The sequence below is a fragment of the Chinchilla lanigera genome, unplaced genomic scaffold (assembly GCF_000276665.1).
Source record: "Chinchilla lanigera isolate Chin_1 unplaced genomic scaffold, ChiLan1.0 scaffold00069, whole genome shotgun sequence".
In the NCBI taxonomy this organism is placed as follows: Eukaryota; Metazoa; Chordata; class Mammalia; order Rodentia; family Chinchillidae; genus Chinchilla; species Chinchilla lanigera.
The window spans coordinates 12,321,409-12,346,229 of NW_004955470.1; the positions used below are offsets into that span (position 1 = coordinate 12,321,409).

Below are 24,821 nucleotides of genomic sequence, written 5' to 3' on the forward strand. Positions count from 1 at the left end.
GCTTCCCCTCGCCCCTGTGGACACCTCCCGCTCTGCGCCCCAGAGCACGATCGCTGGCGACTGCGGGGCCGCGGCGGGCAGGGCGGGGTCCAGGACTCGTCCTCCGCCATCTCTGCTCCCCGTGGCCTACCTTTGCACCCGTGAGCCCTGGCTTTTCCAGGAGACGGGCAGGGCAGGGCTGATGTTACTCTGGGGCTCCGGGGACAGAACCCAGAGCCTCAGGCACCCAAGGCCAGCACAGCGCAGGAGCGGCGTGCTGTGGCCAGCTCGCTTCCCGGTCACCTGCCGCCCCAAAGCCACCTCTTTCCCCGCGCGGCACTCACATTCCTTGGTGTTGGGGGGCGCCAGGAGGCAGGAGTAGCAGACCATGCCGTAGATGTTCCTGGGTCTGTTTTCCAGCATGTAGTAGCTGCGGGGACAAGAGGGACCGCAGGTAGGTGAGGGGCCGCGGTGGCATCTGGCGGGAGTCGGCCGGGCTTGGGGCAGCCGGGGTGGGTCGCACCCCTCGGCAGCGCCAGGCTCCGGTTTCCATGGGGTTCTGTGTCCTGAGCGGACTTTCTTTTTTCAGAATGGGCCTCCCCTCCAGCCTGCCCCCCACTTCCCATCTTTTGGCTCTGACCCTGAGGGATCTATTAGTACATGTCAGTGTCTTCATGGGCATCGCCCCCAGAATATTTGGGTGCGGCCACGTGGGCATCTGGAGGAGGAGCGCCTCTTGGGGTCCACTCCCAGAGCCATGGCCCCAGACTTCAGCAGCACTGCCCACAGCACTCCCCATGAGTCCAGATGGTGCCCCAGACCACCTGTGAGGCTGCGGATGACCTGAGGGGAGCTGGCTGGTGGAGAGCACAGGCCCCGTCAAGACTGCGCCCTGTGCAGTGGCTGCACACTCATACAGAGGAGGACACTTCTCACCGCAGCCCTGCTTGCCTGCCGACGCTCCCACACACACACACACACACACACACACACACACACACACACACGCACACGCATGCACTCACACGGGGCCTCTCCTCCCAGGCCCAGCTCCTTCCCTCCACCAGCTCCTGCCACCCCTTCCCCCAACTAGCCATTTGCCACATAATGAGAGGTCAATTAAATGAAAGGAGCTGGGCTTGCTGCCTTCCCTGATTCCACCGCCGGCACATACTGAACTTTCTGTGGTTTCTAGTCTGTCTTATTAGTCATGCACCTCAAAGCCCTGTGGATGGCAGCGGGATGCTGGGTGGGAATCCCTGCTCTAGGTAGAGCCAGGCCCAGGGAGCAGGCGGAGCCTCCTTCTGCGCCCTGGGGAGGTTAGGAGATCTCCTCTTGTCCCATCCTCCCAAACGGGGAAGCATTCACTGGTTGTTAAGCTCTGCCTCTGCCACAGGACTCAGCACATCCGCAGGCCTGCCAACCACGGGGGAGGCCTGTGCAGCCCGGGTCAGAAGACAGACAGAGCCGCAGTGTGGTGACTGCAGGGATTCGGGATGAGAACAGCCTTTCACGGAGCTTGTGAGGCCCCTTGCCAAAACACCCCCTCATCCTCCCCTGAGGCACAGAGCCCTCAGGTGCTGCCCTTCGGGCCGGAGCTCCCTGTGGGACAGGAGGGATTGATTTAAACAGAAAGCTGACGGGGCGGGGGGGCATGTGAGGGAGCCGGCAGAGCCACGGCCATGTCCGTGGGGCAGCACTGGACACCACACCCCCTGGCACGGGGTGGGAGGCCGTGCTTTGTCCTGGTGCAGAGGGTGAGGACCAGCCAGCTGCTGTGCCAGGGGACAGAGGGACAGCCAGGAAGAGCCCTACCGATGACTACCCGCTTGGCCTGGGTCCTCTGAGGCAGCCGCAAGCTGCAGCTTGTCTCCAGGGCCAGCTTCCATCAGGCCTGCCCGTCCCCAGCCTCTCCCCACGGTCAGGGACAGCCAGGCCCTAGGCCCATGAGCAGGGCTCGGCGGCCCCCTTGGAGAACTCCGCCTCATTTCTTGGTCCAACCTCGCTCCAAAAGTGTCCCACAACCCCAGTCCCCTGTCCCTCCAGGACCTGAGGGCTCCCTGGGTTTCTGGGACACTGTGCCTGCAGAGGTGGCTCCCTTCTGACTCAGTCAGCAGAGGGGGGTGAGGCTGCCCTTAGCCCTGCCGCCCACCTGGTCCCTCGGACCTTAAGGTTCACGGGACTGAATGCTGCAGATCTTATGTTACTTGAGGTGTGCGTCAGGCTCTGGAGATACATTTCGGTGTTGCAAACAGGGTCGATCTCCTTCAGGGTGAGCAGGGTGTGTGTCTTTCCTGTAGTTAATCCTCAGAGCTTTGTCTTTCATGGATCTTGTATTTGCACCAATAAAATCAGTGAGTGAATCAATCAAGATGAAACTCAGGAAGTGTGTATGTGCTCAGAGATGGATTCCAGCCTGTGTTGTAAAGGTCTACGGAATGTCTGTCATCCAGGGGCCGCACAGGTCTGCCAGAGCCCTTTCCTGGGGACGCCTGGGTGGCAGGGCTGCTCTGTCCTCTGACGGGCTCAGAGCTGCAGCAACGGAACTAAAGCCATCAGTGACAAAGCTTCCACTCGTATCACAGTTCTCTAAGAGAATAATCCTGTAGCCTCCCTGTTTTTATTTTTAAAGTGTTTTTAAAAAGCACTTTGCTTTTTTCTGCATATTGGAAAATAAGGTTCTGAGATAAGGTTCTCCTGCTGTGAACTCGCTTGACAGACACATTTGGATCACACTGTGTCAGGGACACAGGGGTGCCCTCAGAGAGCTGGACATCTGAGTCCGTGGCTCAGGAGCTAGGCCTGAGCTGAGACAGAAGCAGAGCCTGGGGCAGAGGCACCAGCAGAGGGGCGGTGGTGGACACCAAGTTAGGGGGTGCTTCTTAGTGACAAAACTGGGCTAAGTTTTAAAATGTATGAGTTGTAATAGGAAAATACAGTGTCTTTAAATAAAAACTTATTATTGTAAAAGACACATGGCCATTAATTCCCCTCAAAATCCTCCCTCTCACCTCAAACACACCCATGGCCCTTGCCACTTTCTGAGGTGGTTCTGGAAGGGCTCTTTCCCGCGTGTCTTTGCTTGTGCTGTTGTGGCCGCCTTCATGTCCCGAATCCACTCACACATTGGCCTTTCATGGTCATTTTGTCTTTGGGGAGGAGCCAGAAGTTGCACAGTGCCCGTGAGGGAGATGGATGACTGAGGGCACCCACCATGCTTTTACCAGTCTGCCTTTGTATCGAGGGCGTTGCAGCCGCATTCACCATGTGTTCAATCACGCCTTGTAAGGACGCTCGTGAAAGAGGACTTCCAGAACTGCTTCAGAAAGTAGCAGAACTGATGGGATAAGTGTGTTCAAAGCAAGGGGGAGGATTTTGAGGGAGATTTACGGCAGTGCTTTTACTATAATGTTTTAAAAAATTTAAACCCACATTATATTTTGGTCACTGCCACCATCATCATCGTCACTTCCACCATGTCCATCACCGTTATCCCACCTGCATCACCACCATCACCATGTCCATCACATCCGTCACCACCACCCGCCTTCATCATCACCACCACCTCATCATCACCACCACCTCCATCACTGTCATCACCATGTCCATCACATCCGTCACCACCACCCGCCTTCATCATCACCACCACCTCATCATCACCACCACCTCCATCACTGTCATCACCATGTCCATCACATCCGTCACCACCACCCGCCTTCATCATCACCACCACCACCTCATCATCATCCTCACCTCCATCACCGTCATCACCATGTCCATCCCCTCCAACCCGTCATCCATACTTCCAGTCATACCTCCATCATCATCCGCACCTCTATCACCCCTTCATCACCATTACCCCCACCTGCCTCACGTCCACCTCCGTCGTCTCTGTCCGTCTCCACTCCCACCTCTACCTCCATCACCTCACCCCCATCGCCTCTATCCTTCCCCACCCAGTCAGCACACCTGCACTTGGAAAGCGCTATGCCTCATGAGCACTGGAGGGAGGTGTCAGCAGTGGCAGCTTATTCAGGCTGTGTTTTCTTGGCTCTGGGCAGAATTTGTCAACATGTGCTGCCTTGAAGGAGGACGCTTTACTCTTCATGCCTTTCAGGCTAATTGCAGCTCAAAAGACTTCGGATACATAGCCCCAGCATAGTGTGATTACAGGCATCGTGTGCCAGAGACACTTTCATTAGTGTTTTTGCCCTCATTTTCCCCAGAATATTACAAACACCAAGCGTTGTACTTCACGTGGAAGTTTAGCTTTCCTCTGCAGTGTTCTGCATCTGTTGTCTCACTGTGAGCCCTCGGCTGAGTTCACGTGGGCAGTCACCCGGGGCTGCCTGTTGCTGCTCGGTGACACCCTTGCAATGGGACACTGCCCCACGTGGGACACTGCAGGCACCACACTGCTACGCCATCCACGCTGCTCCAGTGCCCACGGGCTCACTTACCCAGGGAGGCACGGCCCACACTCGGCATCATTCTCCATGTCCCCAGGTGTCAGCACCGTGGCCCGGAAGAAGCCCTCACAATCCTTGTGGCGCCTGCAGATCTGGTAACCCCCTTTGGAGAACTTCTCGGCAGGGCAGGGCACACAGCCATAGTCCTCGTCCTTGGTGCCATAGCCGCAGGACTGGTGGAAAAGCGGTGGGGGTGGTGAGTGAGGAGCATGGGAACCCCAAAGGCTGGGGCAGAGGCCCAGCTCCGTTCTGGTCCCATCCAGGACCACCTCCCAGTCCAGCCAGAGGCCGCCCTGGCACCCGCTTTCTCAGCCCCTCCTGGACCCCAGGCCCCACAGGCTGTGCCTTCCTGCCAAGGAGGGAGGTGGGCACTCAGGGCTGAAAGTGCTGCTGCTCCCAGCCCTGAAGGCCTGATGCCCTTGAGTCAGAGCAAGAAGGGGTCCCCAGGGATGGAGGACGGGGGGCTGTGAGCAAAGGCTCACCTCGCTCAGCCTGTGACCGGCCCTTACCATGTAGGGCTCCTCGCCCGGCCCGCAGGGCGGGCACAGCTGACACAGCCCAGTGGTCTGGTTGTAGAACTCGTCCTCGCCACAGCTGGAGTACTCCGCGCTGGCTGAATGCACCAGGGACACCTGCACCAAGCGAAGCCATTGTGGCGCCACACCACGTCCAAAGTGGCCCAGCAGCTCCACTGGTGCCAGGCCCGGCACGCACAGGTTGTCCGCAGGCACAGCCCCTCCTCCCTCCAGCACCCAAACCCAACCACTGCACCCTGCCCGCTGTCTCGGTCCAGGTGGCCCAGCTGCTTCGGGGGTGCTCTGTGCCCGCACTCTGGCCCCAGGTCATGACCAGGTGGCCCTGCTGGGGCTCCCAGCTGGAGGAGGCCAGCTTGGGCCAGGCAGGGTCCAAAGCTCTGCGGGCTGGAGTGCCGGGGCTCCGGCCTCACTGTGGGGAGGCTGAGGCTGAGGGCTGGCACCCAGGGCCCTGTGGGTGGAGGGCGTGGCCTGGATCAGTGGGTTCACACGAGTGGGCACCAGTACTGCTTACCACAAGGACGGGCAGCCAGGGCATCCACCTGCCATGCGCCATGCTCTCCGGGGACGGCACCTGAAAGACACAGGTGTGAGCACAGCAGTCCTGGCCCAGCTGCTGTCACAGACCCACCAGCGGCCAGGGCCCTCCTGCGGCAGCCAGGGGGCATGCGTTCAGCTGAGCCCAGGCCTGAACTCCGTAACCGACCTTGCGCCCCTCACCCGCATCGTGGAGAGGAGGCCAAGTGCCCAGGCCTGTGCTGCCTGGCTCACACCGAGAGGAAACCGGGCCCCAGAGTGGGGAGGAGCGAGAGTGCAGGAGCCCGCTGCTGGCCACTGAGACCCGGTGGGCAGAGCAGCCCCTGACCAGCCAAGGTCCCACAGCAGGAGCTGCGACTGCAGGAGGCACCACGTCTCCACGCTGCCGTGTGCAGCGGAGGCTGCTGCTCAGCCTGGTGAGGGATCGGGCCAGGCGCTGCCTCCTGGGCCCTGGACACTGGGTGGCTCCGACCATCTTCTGTAGAGGCCCGCAGCTCTGAGGCCTCAGAAGACAGCACAGACCTGGAGGTTGGGACCCAGAGCCTGGCACGCCTGCCTTCCTGCCTGCCCGCCATTGCCCACCAGCTCTGGGCTCCCACACAGGAAGTCTGTGGGTACCCACCCGCAGCAGCCTGGCCCATGTGAGGTGGCCTCAGTGACTTTCTTCTGTAAGTCAGGAATGAGGCAGGGGGACAGGTGACAGGCCAACCCTGTGGCCTGGTCTGGCTTCTGGTCACCCCACCACCCCTCACAGTTTCACCTGGCCAGGTTGTGCAGCTGGGGTTGGGGGATTTGCTTCCTCTGTATCCTGTGGGCTGCATCCTGGCCAGGACCCTCCCGAGGGGCCAGGAGCAGGCAGCAAGGAGGCCCAGTGCTCCAACCTGGAGCTCAGAGCTCTGTCCCCACTGTCCTGGTCACTCACCCTACCCCATATAGCAGGCCGGAGACCAGCACCGACCCACTGAGCCACGCCGGGTCGAAAGGTGCAGTCCTTGCTGACCCACCTGGAGAGCAGGGGAGGACACGCCACAGAGGCATCAAGGGACCATGTTTGTGGAGTCTAGGGGCTACAGGGCCTGGGGTGCTCAGGGTGGGGAGGGCTTGGTCCTGAGACTCTGTGCCCAGGGCTGAGCACAGCGACAGTGTGGCGGCGTCCACACCACTGTCATGGCTCCCCAGAGGGTCGGGGAGCTGGAGCGACCCCTGCGTCCCACACAGGGGCTCCAGAGTCTGCACAGGGGTCCACGAGGATGCAGGTGCCAGACACGAACCCAGTGTTCTGTGCCCAGGGGTGCCCTCGTCTCAGCCTGTGAAGTTGTGTCCTGCCTGGCAGGTGGGGGACAGTTGGGAACGTGAGAGGGACTTGATGCCCAGGGAGCGTGTGGGACCTCCAGGGACCCGTAACCTCCAGCTGACTGCCGTCTCTGCCTTAACACCTAGCTAGAGGCTGCCCAGGACCACGATAGAGTGGTCTACTTCCAAGGAGACAATGCTGGGTAGGAGGCTGGGGGCAGGAGGCAGGGTGCTGACCGGAGCTGCCCCGGGCTGGAGAGGAGGCCAGCAGCTCTGCCTACGAGAGGGAGCCTTGGCCCAGCCTCCCTCCCCCAGCCTCCTGGCTCTGCTCCTGGAGCAGCCCGAGGGAGCTGCTGGCGGCCTCCCTGCCCTTCCCCAGGCCTCCCCCCTGTGACAGCAGCTGGAGGTCACTGTGACAGCAGCTGGAGGGGCTGCCAGGCTGTGATTTATGGCCCAGGGAGAACACTAATTAATGCTAGATCTTGAGCAATGAGCCTCTCCACTGCTTCCTCCCATCTGTCTCCTGTCTCTCCCAGCCCACACCTGCCACTACTGAGAGGGGTTCTCCCTGCCCCATCTCCAGGTGCTCTGGCTGCAGGTGAGGCTCCCTGGGCCTGCCGGAGGGCCCAGGGCTTGAGGTCAGGCACCACCTTGAGCAGTTTCCCCTCCAAGGCCCGAGCGGATGTGGAGATGCCTGACCACAGAGCACCAGCCCTTGAGAGCTTTGAGCATCATCACACAAGGGTTTATTTATTTATTTATTTTTTTGGTTTTTCTCCGGTACTGGGAACCGAACTCACAACCTTGCGCTTGCCAGGCAGGCGCTTTGCCGCTGAGCTAAATCCCCAGCCCCTACACAAGGGTTTAAAAGAACCAGGGCACCAGGTGTGGTGGTGCAGGCCTGTAAGCCCAGGACTGAGTGAGGCTGAGGCAGGAGGACTACAAGTTCAGGTCCTACCCACCCATCCATCCATCTGTCCATCTGTCCATGTGCAGTGTTTACTGAGCACCTATTGGACACCAACCTGAACGCACACAAATCAACACAACCCCCGCCCTGCAGGTGCCTGGTCAGCTCCTTGCTGCGAGGCCGGGCACACGATCCCTTTACTGTGGAGCAGCGGTGCCCAGTGTTCAGCAGAGCTCAGTGTTCATCCGCTTGCCTCGTGTTTATCCACTTCGGCTCCTTTTGCTCTGACATTTTAAAGGTGGTTTCGTTGTTTCCTGGCCTCACAGTGCTACAGGTGCCCCAAGAGCCCACGTGCGTGTCCCACTGTCACCAGGCCTCTGGAGGCTCCCGTCCCTCACCGCCTCCCCAACCTTGAAGCCTGCGGGGACCCCAGTCCCGCAGGCCGCTGACGTGGACACGTGGCCTGGAAGTTGCGAGGTCCACGCAGAGCCTGCACCCCACTGTGAGTGTGGACAGAGGGAAGCCAAAGCGGGGAAGAATGGCGGTGTCTGTCCAGCGCCGGCCATAGTGGACACTTCCCAAGGTCACTTTGGGAGACCATGTGGCGTGCACGGGAAATGGCCTGCCGCCATCAGCCATGACCTTCCCACCGTGGTCCCAGCCCCGGACGCAGAAGCTGTGGTCACGGGCCCCAGGGAGTCGCAGTTCCCAGACCTCACACCCCGTGGCTGGGGTCTCTGCCTTCCCTGCCTAGGACAAACCTGGGCGTCAGGCTGTGCCAGGCTGTGGGGCTGGAAGGGCCTTTGCGCTGAGACTGTCCTGTGTCAGGGGCAGCCTCACGCACCCGGGGGACGCACATGTCCCCGCGCTGTGTTTGTAGGGGAGTCGTGGCTGCTGCAGGCAGGCGCAGGGCCCCTTGGCCTGTGCTTGCACACGCAGTCCTCCTAGTCAGTGCCTGAATGGCCGCAGGAAGCACTTGCCACCCCGTTAACCGGAGAGGCTGAGTGACCTGCCTGGGCCACACAGAGCTGAGGACCTGACCAGGTCTGCTCGGGTTCTGCCTCCTACACCGCCCAGGAGAGGGGTCCCAGAGCTGCTGAGGCCAGGGAGGCTGGTGGCTTGGTGCCTGGCCGGGCCTCCCCGCCTGCCCTCCTGTGGTGCAGTGTGGGGAGCCCTGAGAAACACAGCATGCAGGGTCGGGCCCAGGTGGTCGGAGCTCTCGGGCCACGTGCCAGCGTCTCCTCCCCTCCCACACAGGCCTCTGCCTTTCAGGAGAGGAGAGTGGAGAGGGGGAGAGGAGGAGAGGAGAGGAGAGTGAGGGAGCCGGGAAGGGGGGCCCTCGCTCCTGTTGTGGGGGAGGGGCTGTGTCCTCAGACGGGTGACCCACAGGGTACACAGCTATAAATAACCCGAACGTCCCCTCACACAGGACTTTGTTTTCCTTCCTTGAATTCGAGTCCCAGCATGAAGCAAGGAGCTCATAAATTTGGGTCCTTCCGTCCTGTCAGATTCGGGGCCTTGTTCTGCTGGTTTGAAAACACATTCTCCCAGCCTGGTGCCACAAGGCCCTGCACAGCTGAACCTCACAAGGCACCTGCAGGCTTGGCTGGATGTGCCGGACAGTCTGCCCCGGGTGCTGGGGCTTGTAGGACCCAGAGGAATGGGGGCTGTTCACGCCCCTGCGAGCTGGACCGCAGGGCAGCGAGCAGAATCTCCTGTCCCGGCTTCTTTCTTCTCGCGCAGTTCATTTTGCATGGGTGATTGTATTGCAGTTGCACCCTACTTTTAGGGTATTCACAGCCCTGTGCTTTCTTCCAGGTAGAGAAGCTGAAGTCTTAAGCACACTTCGTAGAAAAGCAGCAGGCAGCAGGCAGGCCAGGCCCACAGAAGGCTGGGCGATCCAGAGCCCTGGTGTGGGAGGACCAGCTGCTGGTTTTCTGTAGCACGGCACGGCCAGCAACTAAATGACACGGAAAGCTAGCGAGGATGGTGACTATCTGGGGGGACGGCTTTGCTAGCTGCCGGTTGACCATGACATGTGGTATCCATGTACTGACATGTCACACATGCCCTGTAAATACACCTAAGGATTATGTGCACCTACAACTAAGAAGGTTTAAAAAAAGATGGTGGTGCATCCTTAGCAGCCTCAGGTGGGGATCTCCCTGTGCTGGGCTGGGTCTAAGGTGCCCTGGGCAGCACGTGCCAAAGCCTGTCCTGAGCCGTGGCTGCTCCCCGTCCACGGTGGCCACCTTCCCTCGGGGAGCTGGAGGGCAGGGGCAGTGGCTGCAGGGAGGGCTTGCAGAGACAGTGGCATAGGAAGTGCCACTTGGGAAGGTGCTGCCCAGCCACTGAGCCGCCCCACGCAGCAGGAGGTGATAAGGCTCCCGTGGTCACCCTGTCACACCAGATGGTGACAGGGAAATGCACTGTGTGGGCGTCTGACCCTGGCCACGCGCAGGCTGTGGCTGTGGCTTGTGTGCTATGGGTTCCAGGAGCTCGCCCTGCAGTGCAGGGAGTGAAGACACTGTCCATGCCAGGGCCAGCCGGTGCCCTGCCAGTAACCCAGGCATACATCGCAGAAAGACCTGTTTACGAGGTGTCTCATGACGGACCCAGAACGCCGTTATTCCTCATTCCCATGCCAAGAGCCCTGTGTGACGCCAGAGTATCTGCAGCTGGATGATGCTGGCACTAAAATTACCACATACTAAAACCTGAAAGCCCCGAGACCCATTAATTTATGAAGGCCCAGAAGGGGTCACGGCTCTGGGCCTGGTGAGCCAAGCAGAGGTCGGGCTGCACAAGCAGGGTTTGCACTACTTGTGCTGCCAGTGTCTTGACTGTCAGAAGCGTGGCCGGGAATGACCGGAAAGGGAGCATGCGGCCTGCCCTTAAAACACATGTGGGACACTTTTATCTCAAAAGGTCACAGACCCCAAATGGATCAACGAAGTGAAATCTGTGCACGCAACCGGGCTTTACTCATCCCTGAGCAGGGAGGACACCAGGACCCGTGAGCTGCCTGGTGGACCCAGGTGTCAGGCTGAGGGACGTCACTTCCGGTGGTGGGGGCCCCAGAAGGAGACAGAGAGGGAGGAGCCTGGGTGGGTGCTGCTCCTTTGGCTTCCTCTGTTAAAAGCACTCATCCAAGCACACGTTCCTGTGTGAGTCTCTGCACGGGCTGGCAACCACCCGGGAGGACGTCACATGCTCACTCCATGTCTGTGAGGACCCTGGCCCTCCCCCAGCCGCTCCTACGGCCCTAGAATGAGGCCCCTCCCCTCAGCAGAGACTCCTGGATGTACAGTGCTGAAGCCAGCATGCAGGCCAGTAGTGTCATGTGCTGTGTGGGTGACTGCATGATACACACGTGTGTGCTCCACATCCTCTGTGTGCACCATGAGGCTAGGGATGGACAGATGTGTGTTATTTGAAGATACATAGTTTTCTGTTTGTTTGTTTGTTTTCAGGCTATGCTGGGAATTGGATCCAGGGCCTTTCTCCTGCTAGGCCAGCACTCCACCTGGGCAACATCCAGAGGTCAGGTTTGTAGATGCGGGTCCTCAAAGGGCTCCTTTTGCTAATTCTGGGTTCCTTGGTGCTGGAGAAGCTGCAGGACTCACACACGCGCCTCTGACAGTCTTGCTTTCTGGCTAATGGGGGACACAGTCTGGTCACCCCGTGCTCTTCTTGTTCTGAGGGTTACTTCTAGTGTGTCTGCCTTCTCTATGGCCACATCATCTTCTTGCTGCTGTTTCTCTTGGAAACCAGCCTCCAAGCCAGCATGTGGTTTGTCATCATGAAAAAGCCTTTCCTTTAATTGTTTTTTGGTTTTTTTTTGTCTTTTTGAGACAGGGTCTCACTATGCAGTTCAGGCTGGCCTTGAGCTCACTTTGCAGCCCAGGCTGGTCTCAAACTCGCAACAATCCTCCTGCCTCAGCCTCCCGAGTGCTGGGATTACAGGGGTATGCCATCATGCCTGGCCTTTTTTTTTTTGGTACAAGGAATCAAACTCATGACCTCAGGCTTGCCAGGCAAGCGCCTATGCTGCTGAGCTACATCCCCGGCCCAAACCTTTCCTTTAAAAACTAGAATGAGAAGCACCGTGCTCCTCTTGCCCACACAGAAGTTGTTTGAGGCTGGAGGACAGGTTGGGGTTGTGAGGCCCAATCTTCCATCCGCATAGGGTTCCAGCCCTGTACCACACGGAGCACAGATGTCCTCATTTCTCCCCAATCCCAAAGAGGGGCTGAGCTGAGATGATGACATAGCCTGAGATTTAGGAGCCTTGCAGCAGATGAGAGGGCGCTGACCTCAGAATACCACATCCCAACCAGGCCAAAGGTGCTGAGAGGTCACCAAGGCCACTGGCTGGTCTCCGGGGGTTCTTCAAGAGGGTAGATTGTCAGGGACACATCCCCCGGGGGACTGGAGATTGGGCCAGGGTAAAGGGACCCAGCAAGAGGTCAGCTGGTGCCCTCATGGCCTCTGCTGGGCACTGTGCCTCAGGGCCTATCTTTGTTACTTTTCTCATTGCTGAGACGCAGTACTCGACACCCAAAGGTAAAGGAGGAGAGGTTTATATAGATCACAGTTTGCAGAGGCTTCAGTCCACAGTTGGCTGGTTCAAGGCAAGGGCATCACAGAGGAGACACAGTCCACGGTAGGCAGAAGGCAGCAAAGCAGTGAAGCAATGAAGAAGCCGCCAGCAACAACAGCAGCTCTCTTCCGTCTCTTATACAGTGGACCCTCGAGTTATTACCGGGTCTACGTACAAACAACTTGGTTATGACCAGAACTTTAGTTTTAATTTACGACCAAAGTCTCGAGTTATGACCTGATTGCTGGCCGCTTGTGCTTCCAGATGGTCTCAGACACAGATTTAACCCTTGAAGAGTTCTGGAAGGAATGTTACAACATCCTTTTCTGTGTGGGATTAATTGAGAAGTCCTGGGCCACTGTCTCTCTAAGGACAGTGAGATCTGCCTGTTACAGGAGAGAGACTTTGAAGGCTGTGTAGAGCCTTTAATCAACAACTTGAGCTACACCTAGCCCTTGGGAACGAATTGAGTTCGTAAGTCAAAGGTCCACGGTATTTTCTCCAGGATACCCACTTTTAGGGTGGGTAGCACTCAGACCCAGGGAGGCCTTCACATTATCCACACCCAGAACTATGCCAGAGCAGTCAGGGGACCGATTTAGTAATCACACCCTGATCCCAGCACCACACACTCTAAGTGCAGCCACCTCTGAAAAGCCCCCCACCCCCACGAACACATGAGGCTTTGGAGGGACATCTAGACACGAGCCATGACAGGACTCTTCAGGCAGGGTATCTGAGCACCCACAGGGGACCCTCTGGGGAGGCCCGTGCAGCACGCACAGGGATACACCTAGCCAGAAGGCTGAGCTAACCACAGCCCTCACACACGGCGCACAGGTGAGTAAAGTGAGCGCCCCTCAGGGCGTGGACAGGACAGCCAGCCATGCGCAGGACTAGAGAGGAGCACAGGAGTGTCCTCGTCACTTTCTCTGTTGGGGAGACCCAGACGTGGGTGCCCTAGGGACAGTGCTGTGGGCGAAGGACTTTGACATCACCCGAGGGACCGGGAGAAAGGAGTTCGGATCCGGGCTGAGGCACGGAGTGCAGGGTGGCACCGGTCAGTTCGCTGGGTTCGTAGACCCGGCCTGGGCTGAGGGTTGGTACAGGGCTGGGAGGTCGTTTGGGGTTTGACTGCAAAAGCCTGTGGACATCAGGGTTTTGCTCCCATTAAGGAGACAGGGAGGAGATGGAAGTTTCTGAACAATGAAGGACATGATAAAAATATTTTAAATTTTTTTCTCTTCTTCATATGATTTCAGTGAAGCCAATATCAGTTCTTCCAATCTTCACGGTGTGGTTAAAGCTTTCTGGAGAATTTCTCATTTCTGATATTGTATTTGTCCGTTCTAGAATTTTCTTTCTTTCTTTCATTAATAGACTTTTCCTTTTAAAAAATACCTTCACTTTCTTTGCTGAGATTCTCATCGATCACTCAGTATGTTCAATGTTCCGTGTAAGTCCTTGAAGATGGTAGAAGTCGTTGTTCTAAAGTCTTTGTTGATTCCAACACCTGGGTGATCTTGAGTTAGTTTCTGCCAACTGTGCTGTTTGGAGAGGGCTGTGGGCCCACTCCCCCTCTCCTAGGTCGGGGGTCTTGTCTGTGTGCAGGACAGCATAGCGGTGCCTTGCCGGGGACCCACATCCAGAGTGCTCAGCTTTACTCTGGTAGGTGCCAAATTAAGTGAACTGGTCAGGGTTGGCTTCGTCCTTTGTTAGGGCTGGTCTTCTGGTTGTTGCCTTTTGTCCTAAGGTTGCAACATTTTTCCTGTGGCTGAGGCTTTCTGGGTCTCAGTCAGGTCCCACAGGGCCCAGTGAGGGCTCTGCCCGCAGGTTAGGCAGCCCGTCAAAGCTTCCTGCCTGCGAGCCTGGGCTCTGCCCACCCCACAGCCCCAGGGCGTCTGTCCCACGAGATCTGAATTTGTCCATCCTTTGAGCCTTGAGGCTCTGTCTACCCCGTGAGCCCTGGGCTCCATGCATCCTGAGCCAGGGGCTCCATCCAGGCTGTGCGGAGTTGGGCCCAGGCCCAGCAGAACTTTCCTGCTAGTTTCTGGGATTCCTTTTATTTCTGGAATCCTGTTCCACAGTTTCTAGATGTTCTCAGCCCCCAGTTCCAAACACTGCCCACAGATCTCGGTGGTGCATCCTCCCACTCGGCCTCATGGGTCCTGAATGGCTCGACTGTCTCTGTCTCAGGGGGCCACGTCCTGTGCTGTCCGTGCAGTGCCAAGTGCTCCCCATGGCGTGGCCCCCAGCCTACACTTCCTTCCTGCTTCCCTGCCCCCCACATGCCAGGTCCTTAGTGTTCCTACTGTCTCTTACAGTGAGACTCCCAGTCACCCTCCTGAAACATCGACCCATCGAGTCCTGGCAATAGTAGGGCAGTCGGCAGCGCAGCTGTGGGAGGGACTGGGCATTGGACATGGGTAGAAGAGACCTCTGAGCCTCAAGTCTTGCCAGGTGTCTCCTGGGAGGTGCGCTAAGACTTGAGGACCTGGAAGGCACAGACTACCTGCCCTTCTCTCTGCATCTCCCGGTCACCCTGGCCAGCCCGACCACCCCTCTGCCTACACCCTCAGAGAGCCTTCTGGGCCCAGCCGGCCGCACTCTGTGCCAAGAGCTCTGTGTTCGGAGCCATTCCCTTTTGGAGACCTACGGGATGGCGGATGCCAGGCAGGGTCATGCTTGGCGCCTGGGAGACGGCGTCAGTGTGTCCCCTGGGGTGTTCAGCACTAGAGTGGTCATGACCCAGGGAACTTTCAGGGACCTTCTGCAGCCAGGTCACCCTCTCGTGGGCCCCACTGCACCCCATTCCAGCAGCCTCGGTGCTCTACACCTTCCCTTCTCAGCCATGCCCCTGCCCACACCTGGGCCATGCTGACCTGCTCCTCTCTGCCCCAGTTCTCAGTGACCTTGACTCAGCCATCACTCAGCAGGGAGATGGTGCTATTCAGAAAGTCACACTACATTGTAAGTAGTACACTGGTGGGGCATCTCCTCCAGGGAGGCACTCACGGCTAGTGTTAATGTTGGCACTGTTGGGAGATGATTCTAGGAACAGCACCCTAACATCAGTGTCCTGGCTTGAGGGCTGGGGATACGGCCTGGTGGTAGAGTGCATGGCTAGTGTGTACAGGGCCCCGGGGCTGGTCCCCAGCTCCCATGACAGTGAAAGCATCCTGGCCTCCTCACTTAGTACCGGCTCCGGGCAAGTCATGGAGCCAGCTCTGTGCCCTGGCTGTCTCGTTAGACAGCAGCACCACCTCAGGGCTGGCAGGGTCCACCAGATGCCAGCTGCAGCGTGTTCACCGTGGGGCCGGGCGTGTGTGCTGGGTGATGTGTCTATTCTCCAAGTTTTCGGGAACTGGAAAATAAAACAAAAGGGGGAACTAGGGGCTGGGGAGATAGCTCAGTGGCACAGTGCCTGCCTGGCAAGCATGAGGTCCTGCGTTTGATTCCCAAAAAGTTTGGTACTTTTTTGAATACCAAAAAAGGCGGGCGGGATTAAACCACAGCTGTCCAGCGTGCTGCACTTCCTTTCAGTTTGTTCAGACACAAGCCTTTCAGAAGGGGTTCGCAGGGCCACGCACCTGCTCCCGCGGTCTGCTGGCTGCTCCCTGTGGCCAGAGTCACTCTGAGGCGGTGATCCTTAGTGATCCAAAGCCTCCCACTACACAGGAGACCACAGCTAAACCAGGCGAACTGACGGTGACCTTCAGGTTGGCTCCCGACGTTCGCGGTGCTGAATACTGTTGCAGTGAGAGCAGCACTGGAGACTGAGATGATGCCTGGGTGTCCTGTGAGGCCTGGCTGCAGAGAAGAGCACGGTGGGGCCGTGATGTCCTTGTCTGGAGCAGCAGCTCTGGAAGCTGCCTGTCCGTCTGGGGTCACAGCCACCCACGGCCTTGGCACCTCGCGCAGCGTGGGGTCCTGGGGCTCTTCCGCAGGCTGTTTGCAGAGCCGTCTCTCACACACACTGCTCCTGCAGCTTCTCTGCTTGTGGGGCCCTCTCCCTGCATCTCCAGAATCTGCGGAAACCTCTGGTCCGCGATGTGATCTACAGTTTCCTCCTCGTCCCGCACCTCTGCGCCTAGGATCTCAGGGCTGTGAGGTTGGCAGAAAGGTTTGCCTGCACAGGTGTGTGCCGGGTCCTGCCCTCAGCTCCTGGGTGGCCAGCAGCTGCTTCCCTGGCACCTGGCAGGAGGGGAGGCCCTGCCACCTTCATGGGCAGATCACCCCTGTGAACTCTCAGGGGAGCCATGGCCTGGCAGGTGCTTCGGTCTGGCTGTTCTTGCTCACTGGCTCTGTACTGATTTTTTAAAAATTAACTTTGGGTACTGGCAATGGAATGGCTAAGCGGCACCCCAGCCCTAGATTCTGGTGACAAGCTGCAAACCGAGGGCTCCGGGACGAGCAGCCCAGGCCGGCTTGGCACCTGGAGTGTGTGGGGTGTCGGCAGGTTCAGTGACCTGAGCCTCCTTCCCAGCGGTGACCCTTGGGCCTTTGCTCTGGTCATGCAGGCGCACCTGGAGAGACTCATCCGAGGGCCCCCAGCTGCGCTGCTGGCGTGATGGGTTTGGCACAGCGTTTGATATCCAAGCCCCCGTCCCCGGCTGCCCGTGAGCAAGGAGGGAGCCGCCTGTGATCTGGCTTCTAAGCAGCGGGTTTCTCCAAAGGAAGGGATGTTTGTTTCCCTGTTACTCCCCTGATTGATGCAGCTGTTGCCCAGCCTCAATGCATTAAGCTAAATATTATGTTTTTGTAACGTTTTGATCCTCATTAATTATAGCTCAGGAAAGCTCACAAAGACAACCTGCCTCTTTAATATAAACAAGATTAATTGCACGGTTCCTGCAGAAAAACGGACTACCAGCAGTTTAACAAAAAATGTTTGTCTTTAAGCAGCCCTTGGATAAAAAAAAAGTAAAACTGTTACAGGAAGTACCGACCCTGCCAAATTACCATGCCCGCAAGCCTCACCCTCATTATCAGACTAAACGAGCGCACACCCCCGGCCTTTCATCCCGTTCCAGCCAGGAAAAGAAAGGGGATGCGGAGAAGGGCCTCATTCAGCGCAGCGCTCTGAAGTGTGGAATGCGCCCACTGTTTGAAGACGAGATTTATACCTGACACCTTTCCTGCAGCTCGCTGTTGGGACTCGTCTGTTTCCAAATCAACCGCAGACTGGCTGCTGGCGGTGGTGCTGCACCTAACGACCCATAATCCAGGATGAAGGCAAAGCGGGTTGTGTCACTTTCATCAACAGCCACGCAGGACCTTTCCCTCGGCAGGGCAGGGGATGGGCACGTGCCCTCTGTGGTTGAGGTGGGAGGCTCAGAGCTGCTTAGGGCAGGGGTAGGCGGAGGGCAGAGGCAGGACAGAGGGTGAGGCGGGGGCAGAGCACAAAGGGCAGGGCAGGGAGAGAGGGTGGAGGCAGAGATCAAAGGGCAGGGGCAGCGGGAGGCCCCTGGGACAGCTCTGTGGAAAGCCAGCACTCTGCGGAAGACGCCGAGTTTTGCTTTTGGGTCAGTGGGGTCAGCTTTGTGCAGGCCCAGAGTCAGCGTGGCCGAGCAGCCCGAGCCCAAGAGCAAGGTTCTGGCTGTGTATGGTCTGGGCCTTCAGGCGCCTGGAAGGACTGGCAGGGACAGGTGATGTCCAGGCTCCACAGGCCACAGTCCATGGCGTACCTGGCCGCTGCAGCCACGTTTTGTGAAGCCACCGTCCCAGCAAGCCCTGGTGGCCAGTGTGGCGGAACCAGTACCACCGAGAAAGGACGGGTGCTGTGCTTGTTCCAAAGGCCGAGCTTGAAGGTGCGAACTCTCTGGCTTCCATGACCCCTGTGATGAGCCCTGGCGGCGGTGCTGCACCTTACGACCCAGAATCCAGAACGAAGGCAAAGCGGGTTGTCACATTCATTAACAGCCACGCAGGATCCAGGCGGCAGCAGGGTGTGTGGGGTGCAGGCAGCCGACACAGGGACCAGTGCAAGGCTGGCCAGGCCGAGCTTGAGATGGCAAGGATGGGACGCTGTGTCTGGGACCCAGGGACCTGCTCAGCCCAGTCGGGGAGGGGCTGACCCATGCTGGAGCTGCGTCTTCCCTGAGAGCAAGACCCCCAGAGAACCAGGTCCTCAGCACCTGTGAAGCAGGCAATGCCTTGGAAAGTGCCAGGAGGAGAGACCAAGTGCAGGGCCTAAGTGATCTCCTCGAATGTCAGTGGGTTCCTGAGGGGGAGGGGCGCCATGGTGTCAAGTTCCTAGGCAGGAAGAGCACGCAACGTGGGGTCTCCATGCACCTACCCAAAAGGGGTCCTCCCTGGACAAAACACTGTGTCTCCATGCTTGGCCGTCCCGGGCTGAACTTGGTCCAAATTAGGTTCCCACAGCCACAGAGGGGCTGAGGGGCAGCTGTGCCCAGCACACCCCTGGGCTAGGCCTGGCCAGCATCTGACCCTTCTGGGACATCTGACCCCCTGGGACAGGTGGGGCTCAACCTGGACAGACATGGCAGGGCCCCTAGCACCCCATGAGTGGTGCCATCTGAGGAAGGAGCTGTGTCCTCAGAGACTCTGGCTGCTCCACGGTCCCCACCACAGAAACTGGAGCCTTGGAAGGAGCTGATGTGTCCCCGCTCCACACACATCTATAGGAAACCAGAGGCCGACAAGCCAGGGACCGCCCTCCCTAGTGACACTGTCTTCCTGTTCTACATGGTAAGGCACTGTCCTGGCCCACTGCCTTGAGGAAGGCCATGGGTGTTTGAGCAGCGGAGCTTTCTGGGGAGGGCACAGGGTGGGGACAGCACAGGATGGTGGCAGCGTTCCAGCTGGTGGTGACACTAACACAAGGGGTGCGGATCTGTCATCAAACCATGGTGCCAACTGGGCATTTCTAGGACCCAATTCATGCTCTCCTAGGAGACAATGCTCCCCCCCAGGCATCAAAGTATTAGTGGACGATTGCTATGTCACAATTTGGTTAGCTGACCATAGGGTTCCTCTAGAATGCCAGACCAGGCTACCCAGTAGGCGCGAACAGGCTGGGGCAGGAGGAGCCTGGTAGGGCCCCTCCTGCTCGTGCCTGGCCAGAGGACAGAGGTGGACGGCACCTTCACCTGGCTGTGTCACTGATGCTCTTCCCATGCTTTCCTGACGATAAAAGTGGTATCTACTAATAGCACGGTGGCACATATCTGAAAGAGCAGGGGCAGATGGTGGAATGGCCACTGCCACAGAGCCCCAAGGCCCTGCCTGGGGTCCAGAGGCCCAGAGAGAAGAAGAACACAACTTGTCATGAAGGGACAGAGAAACACATTCAGGGACAGGATGGTAATGCCACCGGTGATACCCCTGCGCAGGTCAGTGGCCTCTGCCAGCTGAGTCCTCAGGGAGCCTGTGTCCCACCCCAGCTGGCCCCTCCGTGTGGCCTCTCTTGAGTGCCTCATGCACCCCTCAGACAGAGGCAGACAGCAGGATCCTTGTCCTCATCCTGGACGCCAGGCCCTTTGTGGTCGGGATGTGTACTGGGGGCCCTGGATCAGAGGAGCTGCAGAGAAGGACACCGCCCTGCATGCCTCTGTCAGTGCCCCTCTTAGCTGGAGTTTGATGAGCTAACATCGCGTTTGCCCTTCCTCCCAGTGCGACATGCAGGACACAGAGCTGTGTCCTGTGAGCAGTCACCGAACGGCCTGTTCTGTACCTCTGGTCAGAGTGAACAGTGCTGGCGAAGGCTCAGCCCTCCCCAGTGGTAAGTGGAGCAGCGACAGGACAGGCAGTGGAGCCCAGGCTTCACTGGGAGCAGCACACAGTGTGTCCAGGGCAGCATGGCCGGGAGGACTCTTAGCTGCCAAGTGACACTTCGCAGGAAAACTCCAGCTGTGTTCAGGAAGCTGCAGCTGTGGGAGGCTTGCACTTGAGGTCTGAACCCTCTCAGAATACAAACGCAGGAAGAAATCCCGGGGACATCTCCCCAGGGTCTGCTGACATCTGATGGGAATACTGGGTTCTCTAGGAGTCCCCACCTGCTTTCCCAGGGGGTTTGGGACCTCATGACGGCTCACTGAGTATTGCATTAGTGTCGTATTTGGCAGAGCATGTAGACATTTTAGCAAAAGCCCATTCTTGTAAAAGTCTCACAAATGGAAAGTTCTGCTGACTCCCAGCTGAAGATGCATATAGGTGGAGTGGACTCTGCAGCGCAGTGCTGGTCTGCGCACACCAGACCTGAGTGCACCCCAGCTAAGAAGGAAGGAGCCGAGGACTGAAGAGATTGGCACACGCGTAAGTTCACCCGAGCAACCAGAGATGAAAAAGGCCAAGGTCCCACCCCAGGCCGCGCCCACCTGCACACCCTGTCCAGTCTGGCAGGGAGATGCTGAATGAGAGCTGGAATCGAAGACTCCCAGTTGAGGGGAGCAGCTAATGTCACTGTAGGGCAATGAGAAGGCACCCAGGAAAGCCGGGAAAGGGCTCGAACGCCACAGGTGCTGGGCTGCACACCCAGTGATTGCCACACCAACAAATATGGGAAGCACAAAATCCGGTCCCCAGCCCAGCCCAGCCCGGCCTGACTCAGCCTAGCCCAGCCCAGCCCAGCTGGCTGGGGTCTCTGATGGGCTTCCTCATTCAGGCCCCCGCATGTCCAGGGCAAGGGCCTCTATCTGTGAATGTCAAGCGAGTGAGCAGAGGCACTTTCTCATACTGAGGATTTTAATTAATTTAAATTGAACAGAGGGCAGTATCTGGTGGCCACCACCACGGGCAGCTCAGGGTCTTTCAGACCCCTCCTACCTCTCCAGTATTCTAATTAAAAACAGCCTGGTTGTCTAGATGGGACATGCTCTGCATTTTCTCCTGGGGAAACTGAGGCCCAAGAGGCCCAAGACTTTCCTGAGCCCTGAGGCTGGACCTGTGTGGAGCCTTTGTCTCCTGACACTCCTGCTCAGAGCAGCTGCTCTGGAACTCGGAGGGAAGGATGGACTCAGGGGCCCAACATAAGGGAAACAGGAAGCAGGTGTTTTGGGAGGAGAAAGCCACATACACAACAGGGATCACGTTCATCAGGAAAAAGACTCCTTTAGGAGCCAAATTTCTGAGTATAGTTCCCTACGGGAGGACAGCAGAGGCCTGGGGAGCCCAGGTTGCCCAGGACCGGAAGCAGGAGGTCACCTTCTGAGACCCGGGGCTGCTCACCAGCACACACCTCGATGGAACCATGTTCACCTCACAACCATGTGTCAGGATGAGGAACAGTTCCTTCCTTGTGACTTAGTGGAATCCCATGCAGCTCAGATTAACTGTAGGAACATTTAAAATAACCCCAATGGAAGCTGTATCTTCAGTAACACAACCCGCTATTTAAGAAACCTACTCTTTATGTAATGTTCCCCCATTTTTAACTGTACCACGTCAGGAAATGAGTGTGTGTGTGTGTGTGTGTGTGTGGTGTTTTTTCTGATCCCCAAAGCTTATGATTGTGTCTTTGAAGGACAGCAAACACTCACTTTCCTCTGGCACAGTGCTCTGGGCAAGAGAAAAGTTCCACAGAAGGTCCTACCCAGAGGACTTCCCTCTAGGGCTGTGGCCTCGGGCTCTCCTCTCACCTTTGGGCTCTTAGTGCCTCTCTCCTTCCCATCTGCTGGCTGTGTGGGTTTGGGGAAGGTGGTGGGTTGGGAGGTGCGATTGCTCCCTGCCTGGCAGGGAGGAGAGGGAGGCCAGGTTTTACCACATCACAGGGGAAGCAGGATGGGGCCCTGGACATGAAAGGACTCACTTTCTCCACACTACTTCCTCTGTTCCCCTCTCCTGCAGGGAAAGATGCATTTCTGAAAACTGGAAAAACCAGCTACTATCAACCTCAAATCAGTGCTAATGAAATTCGGTTATAAAATCCAAGTCCAATTCCCTTATCTGTGAGTGACACCTTCCCTTTCTAACTGGGGCTCTCAAGAGGCACCATAAAAACATCTGACATCACCATTTCCTTGGATTGAATGCAGTTTACGGCTCTGAACTCCTGATAAGAAAGCTATTAGCACATCAAGGAGTTTTGATCAGGCTAACTTTGAAGCAGTCCTCTCATCTTTACCAACTTCTCCGCCCCTGCCATCTCCTATATTAAATTTCCAGAACTCTAAGATGTATTTATGTACCTCTTTATCAGCTAGTCAAGCCCCGCCTTTGCCACTTCCATGACTGATGCAGACGGTCCTCAGCTTATGATGGTTCAGCTGCTGAGTCTGAACTTGGATGGTGGTGCAGAGGGGCTGGGCATCAAACAGACGCACGCTTTGTGTCATGTTCTGGACTGGCACTGTGTGGCCTGCCCTTTCTCAGTGCCAGCAGCATACCCCAGTTCTATGGTCCCTGGGACGCAGTGGACACGCACCGTGCCCTGTGCAGCTGAGCCAGTGTGCTGCACAGCTTATGTGGATCCAGAGCTTTTTGACTTACGATATTTTGAACTCCTCATGGGCATATCTGGACATAATCCTGCTGTAACGCAGGAGCAGCTACACGTTTTAACCAAATAATCTTAATCTTTGCAATTAATATGTGGGCTTTAGGTGAAGGATTTCATGCCCACTAAGACTAGCAGAAGGCTACTCCAAAGCTTTAAGAATTATAGTAGGGCTGGAGGCTCACCTCATGGTGAGCCTCCAGTGCCACTACACTTGGGGTGCCTTTGGGGGCCCAGAAACCTCATAGGTGATGACATCTCACTAGGCCCAGGTGTAGGTAATAGGTTCAGAGCAGGGAACCTGCAGTCTTAGCCACGGGCTGTGCTCTTGCCCCAAACCTAGGGGAAACCTAGAGGAGCCATCACCTCTAACTGTCCAGCTAGCAAGGGACCCTACTGGTCCCCAGAACAGTCCTACCACATTTGCCATGGGGTTGCTGAGATGAGTTTGGCTGTGGGGTTCTGTCTGTGGAGAAGGGTCCTGGGGTGTATGTCTGCCATCTTCTGAGCTTGGTGATGGAGTCCCCATGGCAAGATGCCAGGAACCACCATAAGGCAAGCTCAGAGGTGAAAGACTGCTCTCCTCAGACGCAGGATGCTGGGTGCCTGTGGACCTCTCCCTGGACCTGGGGAAATGGATGCCCATGGGCCTCCATCCCTGGACCTGGGGAACTGGATGCCCATGGGCCTCTGTCCCTGGATCTGGGGGACTGGATGCTTGCAGGGAGTGGTTGAGCTGGAGCTGAGAGCACAGAGAGCTTGAGGAACAACCCAAGGTCACGGAGTGCCTGAGGAGCACCCGAGGCAAACAGGTGTTCCAGCCCCAAGAACACAGGGTGAGAGAGGCGAGCTAGTCATTAGGCAAAGGGGTTTCACCCGACAACAACTTGCTAACTTTTAAAATAAACACTGTGGTGGTTGAGCAGCTCCTTTTCCTCCTATCTGGAGAGAGGGCTCCACCTGACCTCAGCTTTCTGTATATCGTTTCTGTCTTTATTTCTCCATCCTCTCACTGTCCTTCCCCCCAGAAACTTCAAGAGCTGCACTGGATATGCCCAAGCAGGGACAAAGGTACAAAGACATAGCAGGTAAGGTGACCTCACTGTGCACACAAAAGAGGGAGAAGCATTGATAGCATCAATATTAATCACAAGAGGTGTATTGATATTGATACCATCAGGTGTGAAACACAGGGCAAATAGTTCTCAAAGAGATGTATATAGACATGATATGTATAGAAATGTTTGTTGTATTCTTGATTCCTGTGTTTACCCTCTTTGGTGGATTTGGATTAGAGAGTGTCTTAATGGTCATGAATTTGTTGAGACAACCACAAAGGATTTGTCTTGGAGGACTATTTTTAAATCAGGTCCAGGCCGGGGATACAGCTCAAGGTCCAGGAATATAGCTCAGTGGCATAAGCACCTGCCTGCCAAGCTCAAGGTCCTGAGTTTGATTCCCAGTACAAAAAAAATTTAAAAATTAAAAAATTAAAAAAAAAAATCAGGTTCCGAGTGGAAAAAGATGGTAGACAATAGCCCCTCCAATAGAGTTTAAACCCTCTCACTTTGCTCAGTTACATAAGGTGGGAGTAGAGGGGTGCAAAAAAGACCCTTCCTCATTAGAGGAGGGTTTCACTGTGAATTCCATTTTACAACTTCCAATAAGCTCAACTGAGCCACAAACAACAATTTCCACTTTTTTAGCTTGGAGGTTTTGCTACATCATGAGCTGAGATTTCCACCCTGCATAGAGTAGAGCCATCCTTTAAGTTAATTGTTCAACAATTGGCCTTTAAAAGTTCAAATAAATGCTACATTGGTCCCTCATATGTACAAGAAGCTACTGTGGCAGTAACTATCATTCAGGTTATTTATCCACAGCCTAGAGAAAAGAGAAAAAACAAAGTTATTTGTTTCGGATGCAGAGGCACAAAAGCCTGGTCAACCCTGCCTCCTGCATGCTGTGGGGCAAACCCCACTGAGGCCCTGCTGAGCCCTGAAACTGCCAGCTTGCCCATGCCATGGCATTTGTGCTGTGC

At 56.9% G+C, this 24,821-nt stretch overlaps 1 protein-coding gene across 1 annotated transcript in view; it reads right to left on the reverse strand.

Annotated features, from left to right (window-relative positions):
• Nucleotides 1-24,821, reverse strand: part of Edar (ectodysplasin A receptor) — a 51,876-nt gene that overhangs the window by 10,729 nt on the left and 16,326 nt on the right. The window contains exons 2-5 of the mRNA XM_005400813.2: nucleotides 5,496-5,555; nucleotides 4,958-5,080; nucleotides 4,440-4,621; nucleotides 324-409 (exon numbers count right to left, since the gene is read on the reverse strand). Of these exons, the coding sequence (XP_005400870.1) occupies nucleotides 324-409; nucleotides 4,440-4,621; nucleotides 4,958-5,080; nucleotides 5,496-5,537 (433 nt within the window). The 5' untranslated portion in view covers nucleotides 5,538-5,555. The remainder of the gene's footprint in view (nucleotides 1-323; nucleotides 410-4,439; nucleotides 4,622-4,957; nucleotides 5,081-5,495; nucleotides 5,556-24,821) is intronic.